General features: G+C 41.4%; 1 protein-coding gene, 1 long non-coding RNA gene, 1 other non-coding gene and 1 pseudogene across 4 annotated transcripts in view; 1 reads left to right on the plus strand and 3 right to left on the minus strand.

The window, feature by feature from the left end:
* Window positions 1-25,957, plus strand: part of ANKRD55 (ankyrin repeat domain 55) — a 134,173-nt gene that overhangs the window by 85,755 nt on the left and 22,461 nt on the right. For both annotated transcript variants that reach the window (XM_016953294.3, XM_016953296.3), the window contains 2 exons: window positions 4,454-4,582; window positions 21,302-21,486. In XM_016953294.3, coding sequence (XP_016808783.3) covers window positions 4,454-4,582; window positions 21,302-21,486 — 314 coding nt within the window. The remainder of the gene's footprint in view (window positions 1-4,453; window positions 4,583-21,301; window positions 21,487-25,957) is intronic.
* LOC104006443 (uncharacterized) lies at window positions 4,159-24,642 on the minus strand. The gene is made up of 3 exons (XR_680179.5): window positions 24,153-24,642; window positions 19,686-21,976; window positions 4,159-4,717 (listed from the first exon to the last, which is right to left on the minus strand). It is a non-coding gene; the product is annotated as an uncharacterized LOC104006443 (long non-coding RNA).
* LOC107974737 (large ribosomal subunit protein uL22-like) lies at window positions 10,750-12,267 on the minus strand (annotated as a pseudogene).
* On the minus strand, window positions 22,637-22,746 carry LOC112209300 (U6 spliceosomal RNA). Its single transcript, XR_002944047.1, has one exon. It is a non-coding gene; the product is annotated as a U6 spliceosomal RNA (small nuclear RNA).

The raw sequence follows: 25,957 nt of genomic DNA on the forward strand, positions 1-25,957 counted from the left end.
AAGAGTAGAATTCTCCTGTCACCAGGGCCATCTGGGTGTTTGTTGCAACATGCCTGATAGTGACTGCTAGATTGTCAGCTCCTAGATGCTTCGAAGGTTCAGTTTATCCCTCAGTGAAACTCCAGGAAGTAACTGGTTGGAAAGATCTCCATAACTTGGACAAAGATGGCTGTCTTATCCAACAGACTCTGATTTTATATTCCCTATGAGTCCAAGTGATCTTTGATAAGCTGCAATTCACTAATTAATTCTTCCAGTAAGCATTTCTTGAACACTTACTGTGTGCTCAGTGCAGGGAGCATACCATGGTGAATATGCCACAGCATCTGCCTTTATGTGCGTCACAGCTTAATCGTGATTTCTGTCACTGCTTAGTACAGATACCAATTGCTAAGCCTGATGTTTGCCCCTTAACTGGTCACCAGAATTTTAACATAAAACAACTACAATTTCTGCGGGCCCAACAGAAGTTGAAGAAAGAAGAAGAAGAAAGGAGAAGGAAGCAGTTGTAGGAAAATGTTCCTAAATAAAGTGTGCAATACCAACCGCTGCCTTTGAGCTGCTTTTGAAAGTTTTGGTTTTCACATTATTAACTCTAAGAGGATTTATTCTTATTTCTCATCAGCCCAAATGAAAAAAAGAAAAAGAAAAAAACGTGGCAGGAAATTTCCCTTTACTTGACTGAGTGTTCACAACCCATTTATATTGCACAAGTATTTAGAAAAGTAATGAAGTAATTCGGGTCTTGATTTGGAGCCATTCAGAGGATCACCAGTTATTTTCAAGATGTTCTCAAGTTTTGTGGTGACGGTGAACTGGGTGGGAGAATATGTATTATGTATGTGTATATATCTTACAAAAATAAATGTTTGCCAACTGCACTTTCAGGAGGACCCTTGAGGCAATGCCAAATGAAACAAAAATATAGGGTACCAATCCTTACACTAGTAAGAACCATCATTTTAGAAAGTAAGACAACCTTGAGTCCAGCTACAATTACAAAGAAAGGAATTTTTTAGCATCTGAGCTCATTCCCAAAATGAAATTCTACCACCATGATGTGTGGAAAGAACATTTTTTTCTCCAGAGTCAGAGAAACAAGTATTGAACCCTAGCTCTACCATGGACTCAGTCAATGGCCTTAGGCAAATTACTTAATCTGTATTTCAGTTTCCTTGCCTGTAAAATAGGCCTAAAACTACTAACCCCCTAGGATCATTGTAAAGATTCTATGAGATAGCATATACAAAGCTCTTGGCACCAAGTAGGTGTATGAAAAATGATAGCACTCCTCCCACCCCACCCCTTCACCAAACTATGCAAGAGTTGGGTTTTGAGGGGGGTTTTCTTGCGGTTGTTTAAAGAGAATAACTCTTAAAGCCTGAAACTGTATTTAGGAGACAATAATTAACATTGCATTACCATAGATTAATTCACAACCACATTTTCGCACTGAATTCCCACATCTCTAAATCATACTTCTGCATATACTCATTGCCATCTACCTCACGTTTGACAGTGCAGTGGTCTATGGCCAGAACCACCCTGAACGCACCTGACCTCAGAAGTTAAGCAGGGTTAGGCCTGGTTAGTAATTGGATGTGAGATAGTACAGTAGTACAAAGGACAAGATTGTTTGGAGCACTCATCAAAAATCCTGACAAGTTTCAACTAATGAGTTGGTAGCAATGATCATATCAGACAAGTTCATTGTCTATAAAGGAGAGGTCATGTTCTGCCTTTCTTCTGTGTATGATTTTAAAAAGCAAAGCCAAATTTTTACGAAGAAATTCGGCCGGGTGCAGTGGCTCACTCTTGTAATCCCAGCATTTTGGGAGGCTGAGGTGGGCTGCTAAAGTCAGGAGCTTGAGACCAGCCTGGCCAACATGGTGAAACCTGTTTCTACTAAAAACTACAAAAATTAGGCAGGCGTGGTGGCGGGCACCTGTAATCTCAGCTACTTGGGAGGCTGAGGTAGGAGAATCCCTTGAACCTGGGAGGTGGCGGTTGCAGTGAGCCGAAATTGCGCCATTGCACTCCAGCCTGGGCGACAGAGCGAAACTCCATCTCAAAAAAAAAAAAAAAAAAAAAAATTCAGTGGAGCATAGTAAGTCATTCGTTCAGTTAATAAGTGTTTACTCAGCATCTATAATGTGCCTGGCACCATTCTAGGATCTAGGAATTCAGACTGGCAAACAAAGGCCCTGCTGTCATGCAACTTACACTCCAGTAACTTGAAAAGTTTTGGCACTTCGTGATGAAGCCAATGACTTCATTTCATCACTTCATTTGCAATGAAGCAAATGGGACTAAGAACTGGGAAACGGGCTATCCATGCATTATTTTTAAAATATAATTTAATTTTAAAATGTAATTCCCTTGTGTTAGATTTCTAACCCCAGCGTGCCCAGTTAAAAATGAAGAGGACCAATTAGAATGTACGGAGGTATTCTGATTTCCAAGTAAATATTCAGCTATTGGAATAAGAATAAGAAGTTCCATTGCTTTTATATCAGCATTGTTTTTCATATGGAACCAATTTCTTGAAATATCCTCAAGAGTATCTCTGGAGGTTCACTGTCATATGATACTTGAAACTTGAAAGCAAACCATAATATAGGAATTTAAAATATGGAACTGGTTGAAGGGATTTTCTAATTCTAGTGTCCCACAAACCTTAAACCCTAGATTCAGTTCCATGCCTACTCACAAACTCAGGAATTTCTCTAGAGCTCAGCTTCCTCTTCTATTAAATGAGAAGTACAATCGCACCTATCAGAGCTGGCTAACTGCTCTAGCAAACGACTTGAAATCTCAGTAGCCTGACACAATAAAAGCCTATTTCTTGCTCATATCATAGTCCAGTGCTGTTTGGCAGGGTGGTCCTATTCTCCCTCATTGATCAGAAACCCAGGCTTTTCAATCACATGGTTCCAGCATCTTGTAGAGCCTTGTCGTCCTCTGCATTCTGTTGATATATGAGAAAAAAGAGAAGATGTGGAGGACCACATGGGCTTTTTTTCTAGCCCAGGCCTGGGGAAGGTTTCCATCTCCTCTGTCCACATTCCAATGGCAAGGACTCAGTCATGTGGCTGCACCTATCTGCAAGGAGGCTGGGGAATGTAGTTTGACTGTGTGCCCTAGGGGAAGAGGAAACAGCTTGGTGAACATGTAGGAGACATCACCACAGTACTTACTCCAGAAGGTTGTTTGGAGGATTAAGTGAGACAATAGATAAAAGAACTCATACAGGTCTCTAGATCAATAAATATTAGCTCTGCGCTATTATTAATGTGCTCCTGTCTAGGCTGAGGCCCATCTTCTCCATGCAGCTCACCCTGGAAGGAACAGAGAAAGCCAAGGTGTTGTCTCCTAGCTTTATGCTATCAGCAGAGATAACTATAGAAAGAGAGTCTTCAAAGCTGCCCATGCCCTTTGCCCCCTTTATCAGGCATCTTCATTTCAATTCATTCTAGATACATTTCATGGAATTGAGATGAGTGAGCAAGGAGAAGAGCCAATCTTTTCATCATATATACGCTCAGATAACGCTGGCTCTTTTTGGCCACCATTTCTCAGCATAAGCTCACTTAATGTTAAATTATACCTAACCCATATGACCCTGAACACTGAAAGAAGCTGGGATTCACCATTCATTTATCCAGCTCTGTTCTCCAAGCTGCCACAGTGATTTCTTCTAAACAGTGTACATCTGATCATGCCAATACCTGCTTAAAATCCTTCATTGTCTCTCCACTGAATTAGAATAAAATCCAAATGTGTTATGCAGAGACAGTTATCCCCCATCCCACCCTCCCAGGATCAGCCCCTGCCTCCCTCTCCAACCTCATTTCACATTGCTCTCTTCCCCTCCTACCTCCTTCGTTCATTCAACAGCTATTTCTCCAGCCTTTAGCCTAGGCATTAGAGATAGAGGAAAACAGACAGCACCCCTGCCCTGGTGGTGGGGGATTGCACTCCAGTCACAGAGGCCTTCCTTTAACTTACTCTCTGCCTCTGTGCTTGGTGTTGGCTGTCCTCTTCCTCCATTTCTTCTCACAGAGGCCTGTTTAGAACAGTCCCTCCACCCTTGGTTACTCTCTCACCAGCATCCTATGTGCATTCTTCATAGTATTTATCAATCTGGAAGATTGTTTGACATGTTTTTGTGCATTTAATAGCTGCCTTCCTTTACCACAGAGCAATTTCCATGAGGGTAAGGATCTCATTTACCTTATTAACTTTTGTATCCTGAACAACTGCTTGCCTGGCACAAAGCAGACACACAATAAACATCTGTGGAATGAATGGACTAATGAATGAATGAATGAACCAGCAGGAAACAACCAACGCATCTGGTGATGGCCCCCAGGCCTGAGGAGAAAGTGTGAGCTCCAGTTTTCTTCCTGGGAGCCTGTGCTCATCTCTGTCCTCTCTGACTGTTGTTTTGCAGGGAATGACACCACTCCACTGGGCGGCTTTCCACAACCAGCCTCAACACACACAAATGCTGCTGAAGAAGGGGGCAGACCCCTCCCTTGTGGATAAAGACTTTAAAACCGCTCTCCACTGGGCAGTCCAGGTGAGAAATTGACCTGTGGCCTGGTCTCAGGTTTAAATGGTGGAAAGCAGTGTTAACAATTTTCTGAGTAGATCAAACTTTAAAGATGGAGGTTTCAGCTCTTCATTCAGCTCCACCACTTGTTGAAAAGAAATCCTGCCAAGATGCAAAGGGGAGTAGTTATAAAATATCAAGCAGAGCCTGCCTTGGGTGGCACACACAGACACACACATACCCCTCTCATTCTCTCTCTTTCTCTCTCCATCTCAATGTTTGCTACCGGCTTACTGTGTCCCAGAGTAAACCTTCAAAGAATTGCTGGGAAAATGCCTTCAAAGTCTTTGAACCATGACTCTCTGACTCTCTTCTTGCTTCCAAATCCTCCCCAGCAGAGTCATTTCAGGTGATCCTGAATTCTACACCCGACAGTGAAAGTAGTGGCTCATGACCCTGCATCACTATCACATAAGGGAGTCCACGTCAATACACACAACCAAACAAATCAGAATAGGCTCAAGAAATCTATTGTCCAGAGAGCGCAAAACCAAGAGTAAGGTGAAAGAATAATAATCACTAATGTGTAACCAAGTGCTTTCTATTTTCAAGGGAAATGATTAACTAAAAGTTATCTATTCCTTTTTTCAAGGAGAGCATCCTTTGCATAAACTTGCCAGCCCGTCTCTGTCTTCAGCACAGACACCCCCACAGTTGATTTCTGTTGGCCCAGAAAGGGCACCTGTCTGAGCTACTGCCAGGACCCTGTGAGAATAGTTTCTGCTGCCCTGACTGTGGTTTCAGTCAGCATTTCCATGTGCCAAGTACAGCAGAAGTGGGCACCTGGGACTTTCAGGATTGACATGTGTGCCTGATGTAAGGGGAAAACAGAAGTGATCTGGAAACTGCTCTGTTTTCATCCCTCTAACCTTGGCTTCAGTTTCTCTGCACCAGTTTCTCTGCAAAGCTATGCAGTGAGCAAGGCTTGTTTTGTCATCTCCACCTGCCCATAGCACCCTCCTACATACTTTCAGTATCTAATCACCTGCCCTGCCACCATCGCTGCCAGTCTCTGCCCAGGACTCCATGCCCTGGGGCTGGCCTCTGGCTGGTCAGGGGTCACCACTGTAGCAGTGGCCACAGAGGAACCTGGCTGGGCTCCCAGGAAGCTCCTCATGTGTTGGTTCTCAGCTGAGATGAAAGTGGCACCAGAAGCAGGCACTTTCTACATAGTCACCTCAACACCACTGCATTCTGATTCCCTAGATTCAGGATGCATGTGCATTTTGAAAAACCTCCCCAGGTAATTCTGACTGACATGCATCCCCCTTCCACCATCCCAGCCCCAGTGTAGAGCTGCTGTCTTAGACCTGGCCTTGCAATGGAATCACCAGCAGTGCTTGTAAAACAACAGATTCCCAGACCCCCGCTGGGCCCTCACAGGGTAGGAATCGCTGGGTTTTTGTTGTTGTTGTTTAGTTTTGTTTTGTTTTCTGAAATGGAGTCTCACTCTGTAGCCCAGGCCAGAGTGCAGTGGTGTGATCTCAGCTCACTGCAACCTCCGCCTCCCGGGTCCTGGTTCAAGCAATTCTCCTGCCTCAGCCTCCCGAGTAGCTGGGATTATAGGCACACACCACCATGCCCAGCTAATTTTTGTATTTTTAGTAGAGATGGGTTTTCACCATGTTGGCCAGGCTGGTCTTGAACTCCTGACCTCGTGATCCGCCCCGCTCGGCCTCCCAAAGTGTTGAGATTACAGACGTGAGCCACTGCACCCGGCCGGGAATCCCTGTTCTTATCCTTTAAGAGGCACTTTGGCAAAATCATAAGAACAACCTACTCAACTCTGAATATCTGAGTTTGCATTAATACACTTGGGCTTTATCTAAGGCAAGTCAACACTTGCTTGGCTTAACTGATAAAGGTATCTTTGATAAGGGTATGCATGGTCAGAATGAGACCATGCATATGATAGTGATATGTAACGTACTATGTAATTGGACGAAATGGTCATTTTTATTAGGGTTCCTGATTTTCTCCACAGGAAACTTAGTTACTATACCCATGCCTTCATATTCTTTCTCTTTTTTTTATGTTTACCAGTTCGTTATAAATTATATAGCAAAGGATGAAGATGAACAGACAGGTAGGGCAAGGGTATGGGGGAACAGGCATGGAGCTTCCGTGCCCTCTCTGGGTGTGCCACCCTCCAGAAACCTCCACATGTTCAGCTACCTGAAAGCTCCCATACTCTTTGTCTCTACTGAATGTCACAGCTTTTAACCTACTACATTGATTTCAGCCCTGTCTGCACAATGGAATAATCTGAAGAGCTTTTAAACAATACTCACGTCCAGGCCTCACCTCTTAGATTTTCATTCAGTTGTTCTGGGGTGGGGCCCAGCCATCAATATTTTTCAAAACTGGAGCTGGGCATAATGGCATGTGCCTATAATCCCAGCTACTCGGGAGACTGAGGCAGGAGGATCACCTGAGCCCAGGAGTTTGAGACCAAGCTGTGTAACGCAGTGAGACCCTGGGCTCTTAAAAAAAATATTTGTATTGGCTGGGAGCTGTGGCTATAATCTCACCTCTTTGGGAATCCGAGGCAGGAGGATCACTTGAGGCCAGGAGTTCAAGACTAACCTGGGCAATATAGCAAGACTCCATCTCTATAAAAAACAAAAACAAAAAACCGTGTGTGCATGCATGTACACACATACACACACACACACACACATATATATATAGATATATTTTTTGAGATGGAGTCTTACTCTATTGCCCAGGTTGGAGTGCAATGGTGCGATCTTGGCTCACTGCATCATCTGCCTCCCGGGTTCAAGCAATTCTCCTGCCTCAGGCTCCTAAGTAGCTGGAATTACAGGCACACACCACCACGACTGCCTAATTTTTGTATTTTTAGTATAGATGGGGTTTCACCACATGGGTCAGACTGGTCTCGAACTCCTGACCTCAGCTGATTCACCCGCCTCAGCCTCCCAAAGCTCTGGGATTACTGGCATGAACCACTACGCCCAGCCACACATACATTATTTAAAGCTCCCTCCTTTCCATAGAAGACTGTAATATGCAGCTAGGGTTTAGAAGCACTATGATAAATGAATTCATATTAATGGATGCTAATACTTTACCTACTATTGGAGATGTTTGCATTTTGACCATGATTGTATAAGCATAATGCCTTGTTCATTTATTTACTCAATCACTAAATAAATACTTCTTGAGCATCCACTATGTGTCTTGCATTGGAGGCAAAAAGATTAAAAAGATAGGTCCCTCTAGAACCCCTACAATTGTATGTAATACTGTATATATGGTGTGTGAACATGTTTGCATTCATTTTTCTGAGGAAGGAGTCCACAACTTTCTTGACCTCCTCAATGAGGAACAGTGACTACCCACAAAAGGCTAAGAACCCCGGCTCTGGAGAAATTGTGCATTCTCCTTCCCTATGGTTAGCAGTAAAATTCAGAAGTGGTGTACTCTGCCATTTACACTGCAAAGACTGAGGGTAATTCCAAATGTCAACTGAAATCATTATTACACTTGCCTTCTTTAGACTTCTTGTTCATTTATAACACAGGGCTAGCATTGTGCTCGTTTTCGAGTTTTTCCATGCGAATGAGTCTATTTCCCGTTGTCATTTATTCCTTTTTCTGAATTTCCTGCTTTTCTCTTGGACCATATAATGAGATCACATTTAAAGCTATAGTTCATTGAAATAATAAGGCCTTTGCATTTCACCAAAATAAACAAAGCAGTAAAGATTGGAAACAGTAGGCCTACTAGGGAAACTAAGTTTAATCCTGGGCTCAAGCAATTCTACCACTCGGCCTCCCTAGTAGCTGGGACTACAGGCACACACCACCATGCCTGGCTTTTTTTTTTTAAAGTAGAGACAAAGTCTCACCATGTTGCCTATGCTGGTCTTGAACTCCTGGACTCAAGAGATCCTCCCACCCAGGCCTCCCAAGTGTTGGGATTACAGGCATGAGCCACCACACTTGGCCTTCCAATCTATTCTTACAGAGCTCTTCCAACAAATCACAAAGACATGTACTAACATAGCTATTATTATACCAAAACAATTATGGTCACTGTTGGTCCTTGGTTCCCCACCCCTGACCTTTCCTCTCAAGCTCACGTAATCTTGGCTCTAATCACACTGGAATATTAGTAATCCTCACAATACATCATACAGATTCCTTCTCTCTCCCCTGCTGTCATGCTCTTCCATTTGGGTAAAATGCTTCTTTCTTCTTGCACTCCCTGCATCATTCCTTCTGCCTACAGAATATCTGCTTATTCTTTCTTATTTCTCAAAGCCCAACTAAGTGTCACCTTCTTTGTTGAGCTCCCTTTCCAAATTCTTCCCTCCACGTTACTTCTAGAACTTTCTTAAAATTGGTGAGGTGCCTGTGTCTTCCCTTCTAGACTGTGGACCTAAGGGCAACATGCCTTATTCACCCAAATGTCTCAACACCCAGAACAGAGCTTTGTGAACCGTAGGTCCCTAAAGAGGTGTTCATTGAATTCACTCCAATAAATTTATTCATCTCAGGCCAATGGGGTTAATGGCTTATTGGGTTCTTTCTCTCTGTGGACAAAAACATTTCATGTAAAGACTTTAGTTTTCTAGAGCAGTTTTAAGTACCCAATAAAATTGAGAGGAAGATTGCAGAAATATGTCACATATTAATATCTTCTGCCCCCCCGCCCCACTGACAATAAATTGCCTCCCCCGTTACCAACATCTCCCACTACAGTGGCACATTTGTTACAACTGATAGCCTACACTGACAGGTCATCAATGCCCAAAGTCCATAGTTTACCATAAGCTTCACTCTTAATATTGTACATTATGTGGAATTGGACAAAGGTATAATGACATGTATCCATCATTAAAGTATCATGCAGAATACCTTCATTGCCCTAAAAATCCTCTGAGCTCCCCTTATTCTTTCCACCCTTACCCTAATCCCTAGCAACCACTGATCTTTTTACTGTCTCCATAGTTTTGCCTTTTCCAGAATGTCATATGATTGGAATTGTACTGTATGTAGCTTTTTCAAATTGTCTAGTAATATGCATTTACATTTCCTCCATGTCTTTTCATGACTTAATAGCTCATTTCTCTTTAGCACTGGTTAATATTCCATTACATGAATATACCAAGGTTTATTTATCCATTCATCTATGCAAGGACATATTGGTTGCTTCCCAGCTTTGCCAATTATGAATAAAACCACTATAAACATCTGTGTGCAGCTTTTTGTGTAAACATAAGTTTTCAGTTCCTTTGGGTAAATATCAAGGAGCACAGTTGCTGGATCTATGATAAGGGTATGTTTAGTTTTGTAAGAAACTACCAAAATGACCAGGCACGTTGGCTCACACCTGTAATCCCAGCACTTTGGGAGGCCAAGGCGGGCGGATCATGAGATCAGGAGTTTGAGACCAGCCTGACCAACATGGTGAATCCCTGTCTCTACTAAAAAATACAAAAATTAGCTGGGCATGGCAGTGGGTGCCTGTAATCCCAGCTACTCGGGAGGCTGAGGCAGGAGAATCGTTTGAACCTGGGAGGCAGAGGTTGCAGTGAGCCAAGATTGCGCCATTGCACTCCAACCTGGGTGACAGGGTAAGACTCTGTCTCAAAAAAAAAAAAAAAAAAAAGAAACTACCAAACTGTCTTCAAAAGTGGCTGTACCATTTTGCATTTCCACCAGCAGTGAATGAGAGTTCCTGTTGTTCATTATCCTCACCAGCGTTTGGTATTGTCAGTGTTCTGGATTTTAGCCTTCCTAATCAATGCACTGTGGTATCTCATGGTTGTTTTAGTTTGTGTTTTTCTGATGGCATATGATGTGGTGCATCTTTTCATGGGCTTATTAGTCATCTGCAAATTTTCTTTGTGAGCTATCTATAAAGATCTTCTGCCCATTTAAATATCATTGTTGTTTTCTTACTGTTGAGTTTTAGGAGTTCTTTGCATATTTTGGCAATAGTCTTTTATTAGATACATCTTTTACAAATATTTTCTTCTAGGTTGGGGCTTATCTTGTTATTCTTTTGGCAGTGTCCTTCACAGAGAAGTTTTTGATTTTAATGAAATCTAGGTTATCAATTTTTTCTTCCATGGATTATTATTTCAGTATCTAAAAGTCATCACCAAACCCAAGGTCATCTCAATTTTGCTCCTGTTATCTCCTGGAATTCTTTTTTTTTTATTTTACTTTTAATTGCATTTATTTTAATGCTGAATTTACTCTCGTGCCATAAGTTTTTGTTTCTTCAGTTTCTTCTGGGATATCTTTTTCTTCTGGGCAATCTCCTCTTCTGGTTTAGGAACATTTTGTTCCTTTTCAGTAAGGATCATCTCAGTGTGGCAGGGAGAGCTCATGTATGGGTTAATCCGACCATGAGCTCTGTAGGTCCAGGGGCACATCTTAGGTGCTTTGTTCCCATGGATATGCTCAATGACCAGATAATCTACATCGAAACCCATAAGTTCAGCATTACTCTCTGCATTTTTAAGCATGTGCAGCAAAAATTCAGCACTCTTTTTGGGCCACCGACCTTGTGTCCAGCCCCACTGCTTGGCCTGGGCACACTTGCCAACTCCACCACTGTAACGTCACAATGGTACACACTGTTTCTGTAAAGTGACATCTTTCAGATACTTTGTGGCTTTTCATATATGCCTACCCTGATGGCCTGGGCAGTTTCACAAGTGTTCGTAAAGTGAACACGAAGACTTGAACCTCTTGATTTGCATGATTTTGTGGGGCTCTCTGGATCAAGTGAAGAGCGAATCATTTTCACAGATTAGCTGAGGCCACTTAGGGAAAGAGCATCTCCTGGAATTCTTATATAATTTTAGAATTCACTCTGTCTCATCCAGGCTGGAGTGCAGTGACATAATCACGGCTCACTGCAGCCTGGACCTCCTGGTCTCAAGTGATCCTTCCACTTCAGCCTCTTGAGTACCTGGGACTACAGGCACATGCCACAATGCCTAGGTAATTTTTTGTATTTTTTTTAGAGATGAGGTTTCATTATGTTGCCTAGGCTGGTCTTGAACTCTGGGACTCAAGTGATCCTCCCACCCTAGCCTCCCAAAGTGCTGGGATTACAGGTACGAGCCGCCTTGCCCGGCCTAATTTTAGGTTTTACATTTAGGTCTGTGATCAGTTTTGAGTCAATTTTGTGAAAGGTATAAGGTCTGTGTCTAGGTTTACTTTTTTGCATGTAGATGTCCAGTTGTTTCAGCACCATTTGGTGAAAGAACTACCTCTTCTTTATTGTATTGCTTTTACTCTTTTGTCAAATATCAGTTGATTATGTGGGTCTGTTTCTTGGCTGTCCATTCTGTTGCGTTGACTTACTTGTCTATTATTTTGCCAATATCACACTATCTTGATTACTGTAGCTTTATAGTAAGTCTTAAAGTTGAGTAGTGTCAGTCACCCAACTTTGTTCTCCACTATCTTGTTGACTATTCTGTCTTTTGCCTCTCCATATAAACTGTGGAATCAGTTTGTTGATATCTACAAGATAAGTTTCTGGTATTTCGATAGGGACTATATTGAATCTATAGATCAAATTTTGAAGAACTGATATCTTAACAATTTTAAGTCTTCTTAACCATGAACATGCAATATCCATTTATTTATTTATTTTTATAATTTTTATTTTGCTCTTACCCTTACCATATGAAGATCTCCATTTATTTAGTTCTTTGATGTTTTTCATCACACTTTTATAGATTTTTTCATATAGCTCTTGTATCACATTTTGTTAGATTTGTACCTAACTATTTAATTTTGGGGGGTGCTAATGTAAATGGTATTGTATTTTTAATTTCAAATTCTATTTGCTCATTGCTAGTATATAGAAAAATGATCAACTTTTGTATATTAGCCTGTATCCTGAAATCTTGCTATAATTGCTTCTTAGTTTCAGAGCTATTTTTGTCTATTCTTTCAGATTTTATACATAGATAGTCATGTGATCTGAAAACAGACGGTTTTATTTCTTCCTTCCCAATCAGCATTCTTTTTATTTCCTGTTCTTGTCTTATTGCATTAACTAGAACTTTGAGTATAATATTGAAAAGAGGTTGTGGAACCGGGTACAGTGGCTCACGCCTGTAATCCCAGCACTTTGGGAGGCCGATGCAGGCAGATTGCTTGAGGCCAGGAGTTCAAGACCACCCTGGCAAAATGGCAAAAACCTGCCTGTACTAAAAATACAAAAACTAGCTGGGTGTGGTGGCACATGCCTGTAGTCCCAGCTACACGGGAGGCTGAGGCAGGAGAATCGCTTGAACCTGGGAGGCGGAGGTCACAGTGAGCCAAGATCACACCACTGCACTCCAGCCTGAGCAACAGAGTGAGACCCTGTCAAGAAAGAAAGAAAGAAAGAAGGAAAGAGAGAAAGAAAGAAAGAAAGAAAGAAAGAAAGAAAGAAAGAAAGAAAGAAAGAAAGAAAGAAAGAAAGAAGGCAGGCAGGCAGGCAGGGAGGGAGGGAGGGAGGGAGGGAGGGAGGCAGGGAGGGAGGGAAAGAAGGAAGGAAGGAAGGAAGGAAGGAAGGAAGGAAGGAAGGAAGGAAGGAAGGAAAGTTGTGAGACATTTTTACCTTCTTCCTGATCTTAGTTGGAAAGCTTCTCATTTTTCACCTTGAAGTATGATGTTAGCTATAGGTTTTCTACAGATGCTCTTTATCAAGTTTAGGAAGTTCTTCTCTAGTTTACTGAGAGTTTTTATTATGAATAAGTGGTGGATTTTCTCAAATACTTTTTCTGTATCTATTGATACAACCATGTGATTCTTCTTCTTTAGCCTGCTGATGTGGTTGATTACATTAATTGATTTGAAAATGTTGAGCTACACTTGCATACCTTGGATAAATCCTATTTGACCATGATGTATAATTCTTTTTTTACGTTGCTAGATTCTATTCACTAATATGTTGTTGAGGACATTTACATCTATCTTTATGAAAGTTATTGGTCTATAGTTTTCTTATAATATCTTTGTTTTGTTTTGTATTAGGGTGATACTGACTGACAGAAAGAGTTAGGAAGTTCCCTATGCTTCTATCTTCTGAAAGAGATTCTTAAAAAACCGTTATATTTTTCTTGAATGTTTGGTAAAATTTACCAGTGAATACATCTGAGCCTCATATTTCCATTTTAGAAGGTTATTAATTATTTATTCAATTTATATCTTTTTTTTTTTTTTTGAGACAGAGTATCTCACTCTGTCACCCAGGCTGGAGTGCAATGACACGATCTCGGCTCACTGCAACCTCCAACTCCCGGGTTCAAGCAATTCTCTTGCCCCAGCTTCCCAAGTAGCTGGGATTACAGGCGCCTGCCACCACGCCAGGCTAATTTTTTGTATTTTCAGTAGACACCAGGTTTCGCCATGTTGGCCAGGCTGGTCTCGAACTGCTGACCTCAGGTGATCCACCTGCCTCGGCCTCCCAAAGTGCTGGGATAACAGGCGTAAGCCACCGCGCCCAACCTATTCAGTTTCTTTAATAGACATAAACGTATTCAGATTATCTATTTCTCCTTGTGGGTGTTTTGGTAGATTGTGTCTTTTAAGGAATTGGTCCATTTCAAATATGCTATCAAGTTGTGAAAATAGAGTTGTTTAAAGTATTTCTTCATCATTCTTTTAATGTCCATGGGATCTGTAGTGAAGTACCTTTTTTCATTTCTGATATTAAGTAATTTGTGTCCCTCAGTTTTTTTCTAGCCTGGCTAGAGGCTTATCACTTTTATTAATCTTTTCTAAGAACCAGCTTTTGGTTTCATTGATTTTCTCTATTGATTTTCTGTTTTCTACTTCATTGATTTCTTCTCTAATTTTTATTTTTTCTTTTCTTCTGCTTATTTTGGATTTAATTTGCTCTTCTTTTTCTAGCTTCCTAAGATGTAAGCTTATATAATTGATTCTAGATCTTTCTTCTTTTTTAATATATACATTCAATGCTGTAAATTTTCTTCTGAGAAATTGTTTTTGCTACACCCCACAAATTTTGATGTTATCTTCCTTTTGTTCAAAGTATTTTTTTAATTTATCTTGCAATTTCTTCTTTTGAACCATGTGTTACTTATATTGCTTAATCTCCACATGTTCAGAAATTTTCCAGTTGTCTGTTATTGATTTATAGTTTAATGCTACCATGGTCTGAAAGCCTGCATTGTATGATTTCTATTCTTTCACTTTTGTTAAGGTTTGTTTTATGGCCCAGACTGTAGTCTATCTCGGTGAAGGTCCCATGTGAGCTTGTTAAAAATGTGTATTTTGCTGTTAGATGAAGTAGTCAGTAGACATCAATTGTATCCAATTAATTAATTGTATTTTTTTTTTTTTTTTGAGACGGAGTCTTCCTCTGTCACCCAGGCTGGAGTGCAGTGGCACAATCGCGGCTCACTACAACCTCCGCCTCCTAGGTTCAAGCCATTCTCCTACCTCAGTCTCCCCAGTAGCTGGGATTACAGGCATGCACCACCATGCCCAGCTAGTTTTTGTATTTTTAGTAGAGATGGGGTTTCACCATGTTGGCTAGGCTGGTCTCGAACTCCCGACCTTGTGATCTGCCTGCCTCAGCCTCCCAAAGTGCTGGGATTACAGGCATGAGCCATCGTGCCCGGCCAATTAATTGTATTTTTAAGTTCAACAATATTCCTACTGATTTTCTGCTTTCTGGATCTGTCCATTTCTGATAGAGGGATGTTGAAGTCTTCAACTATAAAGCGGACTCATCTGTTTCTTCTTGCAGCTTTATCAGGTTTTGCCTCGCATATTTTGAGGCTGTGTTGTTCGGTACATAAGGATCGTTATGTCTTCTTGGAGAACTGACCTCTTTATCATTATGTAATACCCTTCTTTATCCCTAACAACTTTCTTTGTTTTGTAGTCTGCTCTGTCTAGAATTATAATATATAGCTAGTCCTGCTTTCTTTTGGTTAGTGTTTTCATGGTAAATCTTTCACCACTCATTCACTTTTAATCTATATGTGTCATTATATTTAAAGTGGGTTTCTTATAGACAACATATAGTTGGGTCTTATTTTTCTATCCACCCTGACAATCTCTGTCTTTTGATTGGTACATTTAGACCATTGATGTTCAGAGTGATTATTCATATAGTTAGAGTAACATCGATCATATTTGTTACTGTTTTCTATTTGCTGCCCTTATTCTTTTTTTTTTTTTTTTTTAGACAGAGTCTCACTCTGTCACCCAGGCTGGAGTGCAGTGGCACGATCTCTGCTCACTGCAAGCTCCGCCTCTCAGGTTCACGCCATTCTCCTGCCTCAGCCTCCTGAGTAGCTGGGACTACAGGCGCCCGCCACCACACCCAGCTAATTTTTTTTTTTTTGTATTTTAAGTAGAGACAGGGTTTCACCGTGTTAGCCAGGATGGTCTCGATCTCCTGACCTTGTGATCCGCCCATGCCCTTATTCTTTGTTCCTATTTTTGTCTTCTACTCTTTTTCCACCTTTTGTGGTTTTAATTAGCATTTTGTATTATTCCATTTTCTCTCTTTTCTTAGCATATTAGTTATACTTCCTTTTTTACTTTTTTAGTGATTGCCCTAGAGTATACCCAAGTATGTTTGCAACTAATCAAAATCCACTTCAAAATAACACTATACCACTTCATGGGTAGTGCGAATACTTTATAATAACTAAATGATTCTAATTCCTTCCACCTGTCCCTAGTATGATTGCTGTCATTCATTTTACTTATATATAAGCATACATAAGCTTATATATACGTATATAGATATAAAGATAGATGCATTAGCATACATTGTAGCTGTTAGTATTTTGAACAAACTATTATCTCCTAGGTTAATTAACAATAAAAAATAAAAGTTTTTATTTTACCTTCACTTATTCCTTCTTCAGCGTTCTTCTTTTCTTTACATAAATCAGAGTTTCTGGCCTATATCATTTTTCTTCTCTTCTAAGAAACTACTTTTTTTTTTTTTTTTTTTTTTTTTTTTGAGACAGAGTCTTGCTCTGTTGCCCAGGCTGGAGTGCAATGGCGCGATCTCGGCTCACCGCAACCTCTGCCTCCCGGGTTCAAGCGATTCTCCTGTCTCAGCCTCCCGAGTAGCTGGGATCACAGGCACGCACCACCACACCCGGCTAATTTTTGTATTTTTAGCAGAGACAGGGTTTCTCCATATTGATCAGGCTGGTCTCGAACTCCTGATCTCAGGTGATCCACCTGCCTCAGCCTCCCAAAATGCTGGGATTACAGGCATGAGCCACCGCACCAGTCAAGAAACTACTTTTAACATCTAGTGCAATGCAGGTCTACCAGTAACAAATTCCCTCAATTTTTGTTTATCTAAGAAAGTATTTATTGCTCCTTCACTTTTGAAGGACAGTTTCATAAGGTACAGAATTCTTGTTGATGGGAGGCTTTTCTCAACTCTTTAAGTATTTCACTCCAGTCTCTTCTTGCTTGTATGGTTTCTGAGAAATCAGAGGTAATCCTTCTCTTTGCTCCTCTATAGGTAAGGTGTTCTTTTCCTCTGGATTCCTTCTGGACTTTTTCTTTATCTTTGGTTTTCTGTAATTGGAAAATAATATGCCTAGGCATAGGGTTTTTTGTTTGTTTTGTTGTTTTTTTGTTGTTGTTTTTGGCATTTATCCTGCTTGGTGTTCTCTGAGATTTTGTGTCTAACAATTTTTTTGGTAAAATTCTCAGTTGTTATTATTGTTTCAAATATTTATCCTGTTCCTTTTTCTCTTCTCCTTCTGGTATTCCTATTGCCTGTATGTTACACCTTTTGTAGTTCTCTCACAGTCTGAATATTCTGTTCTGTTTTTTTCAGTCTTTGTTCTTTTTGTTTTCCAGTTTTGGAGGTTTACATTGAGATCTTCTCAAGCGCAGAGACTCTTCCCTCAGCTGTGTCCAATCTACTGATAAGCTCATCAAAGGCATTCTTCACTTCCATCACAGTGTTTTTTATCTCCAGCATTTATTATTGGTTCTCTCTTAGGATCTCCATCTTCCTGCTTACATCGCCCATCTGTTCTGACATGTTGTCCACTTTATCCATTTACAGCCCTTAGCACATTAATCACAGTTGCTTTAAATTACTTATCTGATAATTCGCATATCCCTGCCATGTCTGGAACTGATGCTTGCTCTGTAGATATTGTGTTATTCACCTTTTGGCATGCTTTATAATTTTTTCTCGATGGCCAGACATGATGTAGTGGGTAAGAGGAACTCCTGTAAATAGCGCTTTAGTAATGTAATGGTGAAGTATGGGGGGAAGAGAAATGTACTATATCATCCTATGATTTGGTCCCTGTCTTTTAGTGAACCTATGCCTCTGGAATGTGAATATTCCAAGTGATTCTCAGGATGTTTTTTCCCCTTCTTAGGTGGGACAGGATAGCTAGAGTGGGCTGGAGTTGGGTATTGTTCTGCTCCCATGTGGAAAGCTAGAGCTAGATGGAGTTGAACACTTTTCTTCCCTAAGGTCAATTAGGCTCTGATAAAACCTCAGTAGATTAGGCTCTGGTTAACTAGTTTCTCCGGAGGACAGACTTTATTAAGAAGAACAGAGTGCTCTGGTATATTTCAAAAAGGTACCTTTTCCCCCTCCCACTATTTCTATCTTCTGCTCTCTCTCCAGAAGAGGCAGCCCCAGGCTTTTGGGCTTGGCAGCCTCTGGAGTCCAGGCCAACTAAAAGCTTGGTCCAAAGGGGCTAACCATGAAGGCAGTCCAGATTCTAAGCCAGGGATATTAGGCACGTTTCTTTCTCTAGTTAGCCCCAGACCCTCAACCCTCAAACATTCACATGGAATAGACTCTAGATGTTCCTTTTGTCTCCATTCTAGTCTAACATGTCTGGCTCCAACCGATGAGCCAGGATCATCTTCTCACATCACAAAACCTCCCAGCTTTTTAGGAGGGATAAGCGGCTGCAACACAGAGGCTAAAGCACTGGCCTCTGCTTTATATGGTCACCATCACAAGACAAGCAATGCAAACACATCCCAGTGTTCAAGAGAAGGAAGGAGATTGGAGTTCCTGCCAAGAAGAAACCACCATAGAACATATTCTTTAGACATATGTTAGCAAATAAGCAACTAGTCCTAAATCGCCCACTAGACTCCTTTGAAGGTCACCTAGAATGTCTACAGTTAGGATATTGAGATCTTATTGTTGTTGTTGTTTTATCAATCTGCCCATAGCAAAATTATTACACATTAACTCGACTTTCTTCTTGGCAAGTCTTCTTATGAGTCAGGCTTCCCCAACTCTCCCCACTCATGACAGGTAAAGAGAAAACGACTAGGACTCAGTTCCCAATCATTTTCAGAATACATGAAGGCAACGTTATGGATTACTCATGAACAAAAACAAATAAATACAACAAAAACAAACTCACAATCATCATCTGGCAGCTCAGTGTAGAATTCTAGAGCTCCTTAAGAATAGGATATGTACAATACTGTTTCTTTCCCTATTTAATAACATTTCTATCCAATGTAAACCTACTCTCGATTCTTCCTAAGGACCCACCCGGACCACAATCCCATTTCTTCTTGTCTAGTGTCTCCTGGTCTCTGTGACTTTCCCTACCTCCCAGGCCTAAGCATATTTTTGGCTGACACACAGTCTAGATTGTTGAGAAGGGAATTCTGTCACCAGGAGGCAAGTGATCCAGGGCCTTGACTTACAAACTAGTGTTTTCTAAGGCTCCCTGAAATTCTCCTGAGGGTGCACCATGGAAACCTTACTAGGAGAAACTCTTAAAGTACCCAAAGATTAACTGTAAAGGAGGTCTCAGTTGGCGAGGCACATGTCACTGGTACTGATGTAGGTCTAAACAGTTTTCACTTTAGTTCCTCCAGTATGAACATGCAGGATCCAATTAATAGACCATTCTTTTTAATCACAGACAGAATAGTATAGTGGTGAAGTCCAATGCCTCCACAGTCAATCCTGGATCTGCTCATTCTCAGCCGTGACAGAGGGCAAATTTCTTAATCCCTTATGCCTTCATTTTCTCCTGTATGAAGGACAATATGAGGACAATAATAGTACCAACCTTGTGGGATTGTTGTTCATGAGTTAGTACATGAAATGGCTTAGAAAGGTGCCAGGCCCAGACGATCACACAGTAAACACAGTTGTCACCATTCTTCCTGGGAGGATCTTCTTATAAAGAAAAGTAAAATACAAACGATGGTGCTATAAGTGAGATTCAGGTATAGAGACAAAGGAATTGTTTGGAGAATTTAGGACAAAAGGAAAAGAGTAAAGGTGTGGAGTCTGTCTTTACTTATCCAGAGAGGCTGTCGACAGTACCCCAGCTGCCAAGAGACCTGCTGCCTGGGACTGGCTGACAGGATCCCAGAAGCAGCAGCCTCTATTTCAGTTTACCACTTCCAGAATGACTCCACCCCAGGGGCGAGGGAGGCGAAAGGAAGAGAGTACGAGTGTGGGGTTTTGTTTTCTCCATCTGCACTTAATGCTTCTTCTTCTACCAAGAGGGGAAACTATGAACAGGGTGTTTTGGCCTTTGAACCACCTTGACAGCTTGAATTCCTTTACTTTTCCAGGAAATTGTAAACAAAAAAGAATTGTTGTGCTGACACTCTTTTTGCTTCTATTTTCCTTATTGAATGGCTACTGCTTTTAAAGAAAAGTGTCTCTTGACTATCTAAAATGTATTTCAGACTCCTTCGATGTATGTCTAACTAGCATGAAGTGAAACAAACATAGAAAAGTTGATAAAGGCATGAAAGCTTAGGTGTGCTCACCTAAGCTTTAGGTGACTTCTAAGTCACCTAAGTAAGCTTTAGCTGACTTCTAAGGACAGGCATGCCATAGAATATAAACAATGGGTCAAAGTTATTTAAAATCATTGTTAGACAAAGGAAAGATGGATGGAGGAAGAAGACGCAAAAGGGAAGATGATAGGAAGAGAAAGAAAAAGTTTGTAGCCAGAGATTGCTTTATGGATATGTAACCAGTGCAGCCATAGAGGGTCTGGTACTCAGATGGGACCCTGTGCTTAAGGCATAATGTTCTGTAGTCCCCATCTGCAAATTCTCACTTTATCTTTTAATTGTTTTTGTAAACGAAGTCTGATACAAGATTGTAGCCTCTGCTCAGACAGTTCTGCTTCCCAGGCTCCCTGGCACAAATTCTCAGCCCCCTGCTCCTTGGCCCTACCCAGAAACAAGCTTTTTAAATGCATCATTGCGCCACTAATCAGTACTCATCATAGTCACTTCTTTAACATTAAGATGAGCTCTGTCAGTTTCTTGGTGGTCAGCCTCTACAGCAAATGGGGACACAAATGATCAGACCTAATGAGCAAGTTGTTGTCTAGGTGGCCTATCCATCACTCTAGCTCTGACGTCAGTCCATTGCACCTGTATTTAATTTCAATCCATCTTTCGTTCACTAGTTATGGAAGACAATTTAGCTCCTGTGGGAGACAAAAATCTCTGCAGTGACTTGAGACAAGTGGACACTTGTTGGAGAGCTTAGATAGAATGTATTTTTACTCTTTTTTTTCCATTTCCTTTTCTCTTTTCATCTTTTTTCTTTCTTTCTTTCTTTCCCTTTTTTCCTTTGTATTTTTATCTTAACATGCCTAGACAGGGAAGAACACTGGATTGTATATAATGGGCTTTCTTTGACTCTCTTTTCCAGAGTGGAAATAGGATTCTGTGCTCCATCATTCTGAGCCATCACCAGGGGCCGTCCATAATCAACTATGATGATGAGAGTGGGAAGACATGTGTACATATCGCAGCGGCAGCGGGCTTCAGCGATATTATTCATGAGCTGGCAAGAGTCCCTGAGTGTAACCTGCAGGCTCTGGATGTGGATGACAGGTATCCTTGGCAACCAGAAAGTGCTGGGAAACTAGTCATTTCCCCCTAACTGAATCTTAAAATAAAGAAGATGTTTAAGGAGGTGTCCTATACAGCTATATCCTTATTGCCAGTAATACACATGTGCTTGTGACAATAAAAATCGCTCTATTTTAGTGAGAGGAGAAAAAATTATTGTTATGGAGAGGAAGACTGCGACTGTACAGTGTTGTCAGATTTTCCACTTTTTGCTAAATGTTCTCTGTGTTCTCAGAAGACGTTCTGTATTTCAGCTTCCTGCTATGTGCCCTTTTTTGTTCCTAAAGGTAGGTTATGGTTTTTTTTTTTTCTTCATTCTTGGATTATGTTATAAAGTCCACAAGTTCTTTTATCCAGAGAAGAACATAATAGAGACTTGTATTCTGGACTATTGGGCTCTTAGAACTACAAGGAACTTTATCAGGTTGTTGTTGTTTTCGATCATCAAAGATGTATTGTCTGAAAAAGGAAGCTGGGTCCAAAAAGGTAAAAAGACTTCTGTCAGAGCTAGTTAGATACTAAATGAAGATTTGTACACCTGTCTTTCAAACTTGTAGCTTTTCACCTATAATGCCCTGCTTATCTAAACTGCTTTGGTTAGGCACTGAGTCAATGGAAATGTAAGAAAAATATAACAACAAACAAGACTATCAAAAATAAGTATAGACTTGAGCACTCTGGTTTCTTTATCCTCTTGTATTGAAGTGCAAAATTAGCCCCTTACTTGTAATTATTTTATTTTATTTTATTTTATTTTATCTATTTTTTTGAGATGGAGTCTCGCTTTGATGCCCAGGCTGGAGTGCAGTGGGGCAACCTCAGCCCACTGCAACCTCCACCTCCCAGGTCCAAGCGATTCCCTTGCCCCAACCTCCCAAGTAGCTGGAACTACAGGCTCCTGCCACCACGCCCAGCTTACTTTTGTATTTTTAGTAGAGACAGGGTTTCACCATGTTGGCCAGGCTGGTCTTGAACTGCTGGCCTCAGGTGACCCGCCCGCCTTGGCCTCTCAAAGTGCTGAGATTACGTGCGTGAGCCACTGTGCCCAGCCTACTTATCATAATTTTAGATGCCCCAAGAAAGCACCTCCTACTCCCAGACACCTGAAATTCTTTTTTTAAAAATTATTTTATAAAATATGGAATACTTCACAAATTTGTGTGTCATCCTTGTGCAGGGGCCACGCTAATCTTCTCTATTAATACCTGAAATTCTTTTAACTCAGGGAAAAAATGGGGAGTTCTACATAGGTCTCAGAAGTTGGAGATGGTTAAATGACTTTAAGTAAAATTAAAGTATAAATCATTGAAAGTAGACATTTTCCAGCCAGTGTGGTGGCTCACACCTATAATCCCAGCACTTTGAGAGGCTGAGATGGGTGGATCACTTGAGGTCAGGAGTTTGAGACCAGCCTGGCCAACATGGCGAAACCCATCTTTACTGAAAATACAAAAATTAGCCAGGTGTGGTGGCGGACACCTATAATCCCAGCTACTCAGGAGGCTGAGGCAGGAGAATCGCTTGAACCCAAGAGGCAGAGGTTGCAGTGAGCCAAGATCGCGCCATTGCACTCCAGCCTGGGTTACTAAGCAAGCAAGACTCTGTCTAAAAAAAAAAAGAAAAAGAAAAGAAAAAAGTAAGTGTTTTCTTAAGAGCAAATGTTGATCCTAAGCAAGTAAGAAAGTAGAAGAACATAAGCTACATTAGGAAAAAAGTGAATTAACCATTTTTTTAAAAAAGAACAAATTTCAGAAAGGCAGGCTGAGGGAAAGTTCATCTACTTCAAAACACTCCTAGAACCAGCTTTGAATAGAATAGTTCCCATTTTGCAATACCACCCACTTAGCAAAGAAAATGTAATTCTCTAGGCCTCAGGGTGGAAAGTAAAACTAAGGGGAGAAAAGAAAGTACAAAGATAAGGAGAGTTCAAAAGGAAGTAAAATATCCAGAAGAGTCCTTTCCACTCCAGTACTCAACTCAGAGGCCTCATGTACTGATCAAATCCTAGCCTCCATTTTTTTCCACGTTTTCTGCAGCAAAACATGAAATTCTGCCTTCATGCTGCAGCTATAAGCTTCTGTTAATAGTTGAATTTTTCAGGGCCAGGCACAGTGGCTCACATCTATAATCCCAGCACTTTGGGAGGCTGAGGCAGGCAGATCACGAGGTCAGGAGTTCAAGACCAACCTGGCCAACATGGTGAAACCCTGTCTCTACTAAAAATACAAAAATTAGCCGGGCGTGGTGGCGCACGCCTGTAATCCTAGCTACTCCGGAGGCTGAGGCAGGAGAATTGCTTGAACCTGAGAGGCAGAGGTTGCAGTGAACTGAGATTGTGCCACTGCACTCCAGCCTGGATGACAGAGCGAGACTCCGTCTCAAAAAAAAATTAAAAAAAAACAAAAATAAATAGTTTAATTTTTCCAAGTTTGCACAGGTTTATGCGCTTTAAGCATTTACAATAATTGTGATTTCCCTTTCCTTCTTCTCTTTTTTAGTGAAAGTTTTTCCTACTGAAAGTTTTTGTGAAAAGGAAAGAAAAGTAAAGTAGTAATAAAAAGAGGTAGAAGGAAAATATGAAGAACTAGGCCTCCCAGATAGTAAAACACATCATAAGTCTATGGTACTTAAAACATTGTAGTACTTACCTAAGATATGACACAGAACACATAACCCAGAAGCAGCATATGTAGCTTAAGTGTTTCAAATTTCATCAGTCTATGAGGTCACAGTCCGCTTTAATATGCAGTTTACTTGTCTTCAGAGAGGAAAGTCTGTTACCAAGTCCTGCTCTCTGTGTATTTCTGGGAATTCTCTGGGGAATGTTTACATGTTTCATTAATCATTCCTCAGTCACTGATAGCTCAACCAACGCTGCATCCTTGGACCCATTATCTCCTGCCATTCAGCGGCCACCACATCCGCCCACTCTTGTCTCTGCTGAATTCCTTCTGAATCATGGGCCCTGCCCTTTAGCCCCCTGCTGTGACAGCCGAGGCAGATTGGCTGTGTTTGCAGGACATCCTGAAGCTTAGAGATAAGAAGGAGCTAAAGTTTAGACAACTTGAAATTAGGTACCACAGACTGGCCCCAAGGACATGAGTATATTAGAGATTATCTATATGCTCCCCTCGTTACTCAGCAAAACCCTGTTCTTCTGGATCGCTTCCATGTTGATGGTCAGAGGAATTTAAACAGTCCGTCTTAGTAATTGTCATGAAGGAGTATTTCACAAAGCTTCTGAGTGAATCATCACATGTTGGTAAGCCTGACTAGATCAACATCCAGCCCTCCATCTGCTGAATTTATTGGCAATACACTCTCTAAATGGGAGGACATAATCGGCTGGGGACCCATCTTGTTTCAGAATAAATGTCTCCTGGAGACCTCTCTCACATAGAATGGAACTAATCACATCTGCCACATTCAAATATGCAGTGTGATTGATCACTGTGTTGAAAAATACATGGCCCTATTACATGTTATAAAATTGCTGCTTCTAGCATAACAGGAAAAAGGTGTTTAATTGACAGAAGATACAATCTGTACCTGGTAATTCTGGGGCCACACAATATACATACATATATGCTCTCCAAATACTCATGTCCAACCCCGTTCACAGATATACCCAACCCAGCCCTTCTCTGTCCAGCTCCCAGGCTGCCTCCAGGCCTGAGAGACCACCTGGCCCTCTCAGAAGTGCCCTTCTGCCCAAGGTTCAGGCCCTGCACAAGGCTGAGGAGAGGTCTTCCATGACCTCCTTTCCTGCCCCAGGACTGCCCATTTCCCGAGTGACTTACCAGAGGGATAGTCATTCTTTGCACAGAAGACCCCATTCATAGGAATGTGGGCCAGGCTCACACCTGTAATCCCAGCACTTTGGGAGGCTCAGGCAGATGAATCGCTTGAGCCCAGGAGTTCGAGAGCAGCCTTGGCAACATGGCGAAACCCCATCTCTACAAAAAATACAAACATTAGCCGGACATAGTGGTACATGCCTGTAGTCCCAGCTACTCAGGGGGCTGACATGTGAGGATCACTTGAGCTCGGGAGGTGAAGGTTGCAGTGAACTGTGATTGTACCACTGCACTCCAGCCTGGGTGACAGAGTGAGACCATATCTCAAAAAAGGAATGTCAACTTGCCCTTTGCCCTTTGCCTCTCCCTACACCCCCAGAAAAAAATCAGAACATAGTTTTGTGACATCAGTACTTAATCCAAAATATAGTTATTCCATCTTTTATTTTTGGAGACAGAGTCTCACCCTGTCACCCAGGCTGGAGTGCAGCGGCACGATCTCAGCTCACTGCAACCTCCACCTCCCTGGTTCAAGCGATTCTCCTGTCTCAGCCTCCCGAGTAGCTGGGACTACAGGTGTGCGCCACCATGCCTGGCTAATTTTGGGTTTTTTTTTTTTTTTTAGTAGATTAGGGGTTTCACCATGTTGGCCAGAC

Source organism: Pan troglodytes, chromosome 4 (assembly GCF_028858775.2).
Source record: "Pan troglodytes isolate AG18354 chromosome 4, NHGRI_mPanTro3-v2.0_pri, whole genome shotgun sequence".
NCBI classification, from domain to species: Eukaryota; Metazoa; Chordata; class Mammalia; order Primates; family Hominidae; genus Pan; species Pan troglodytes.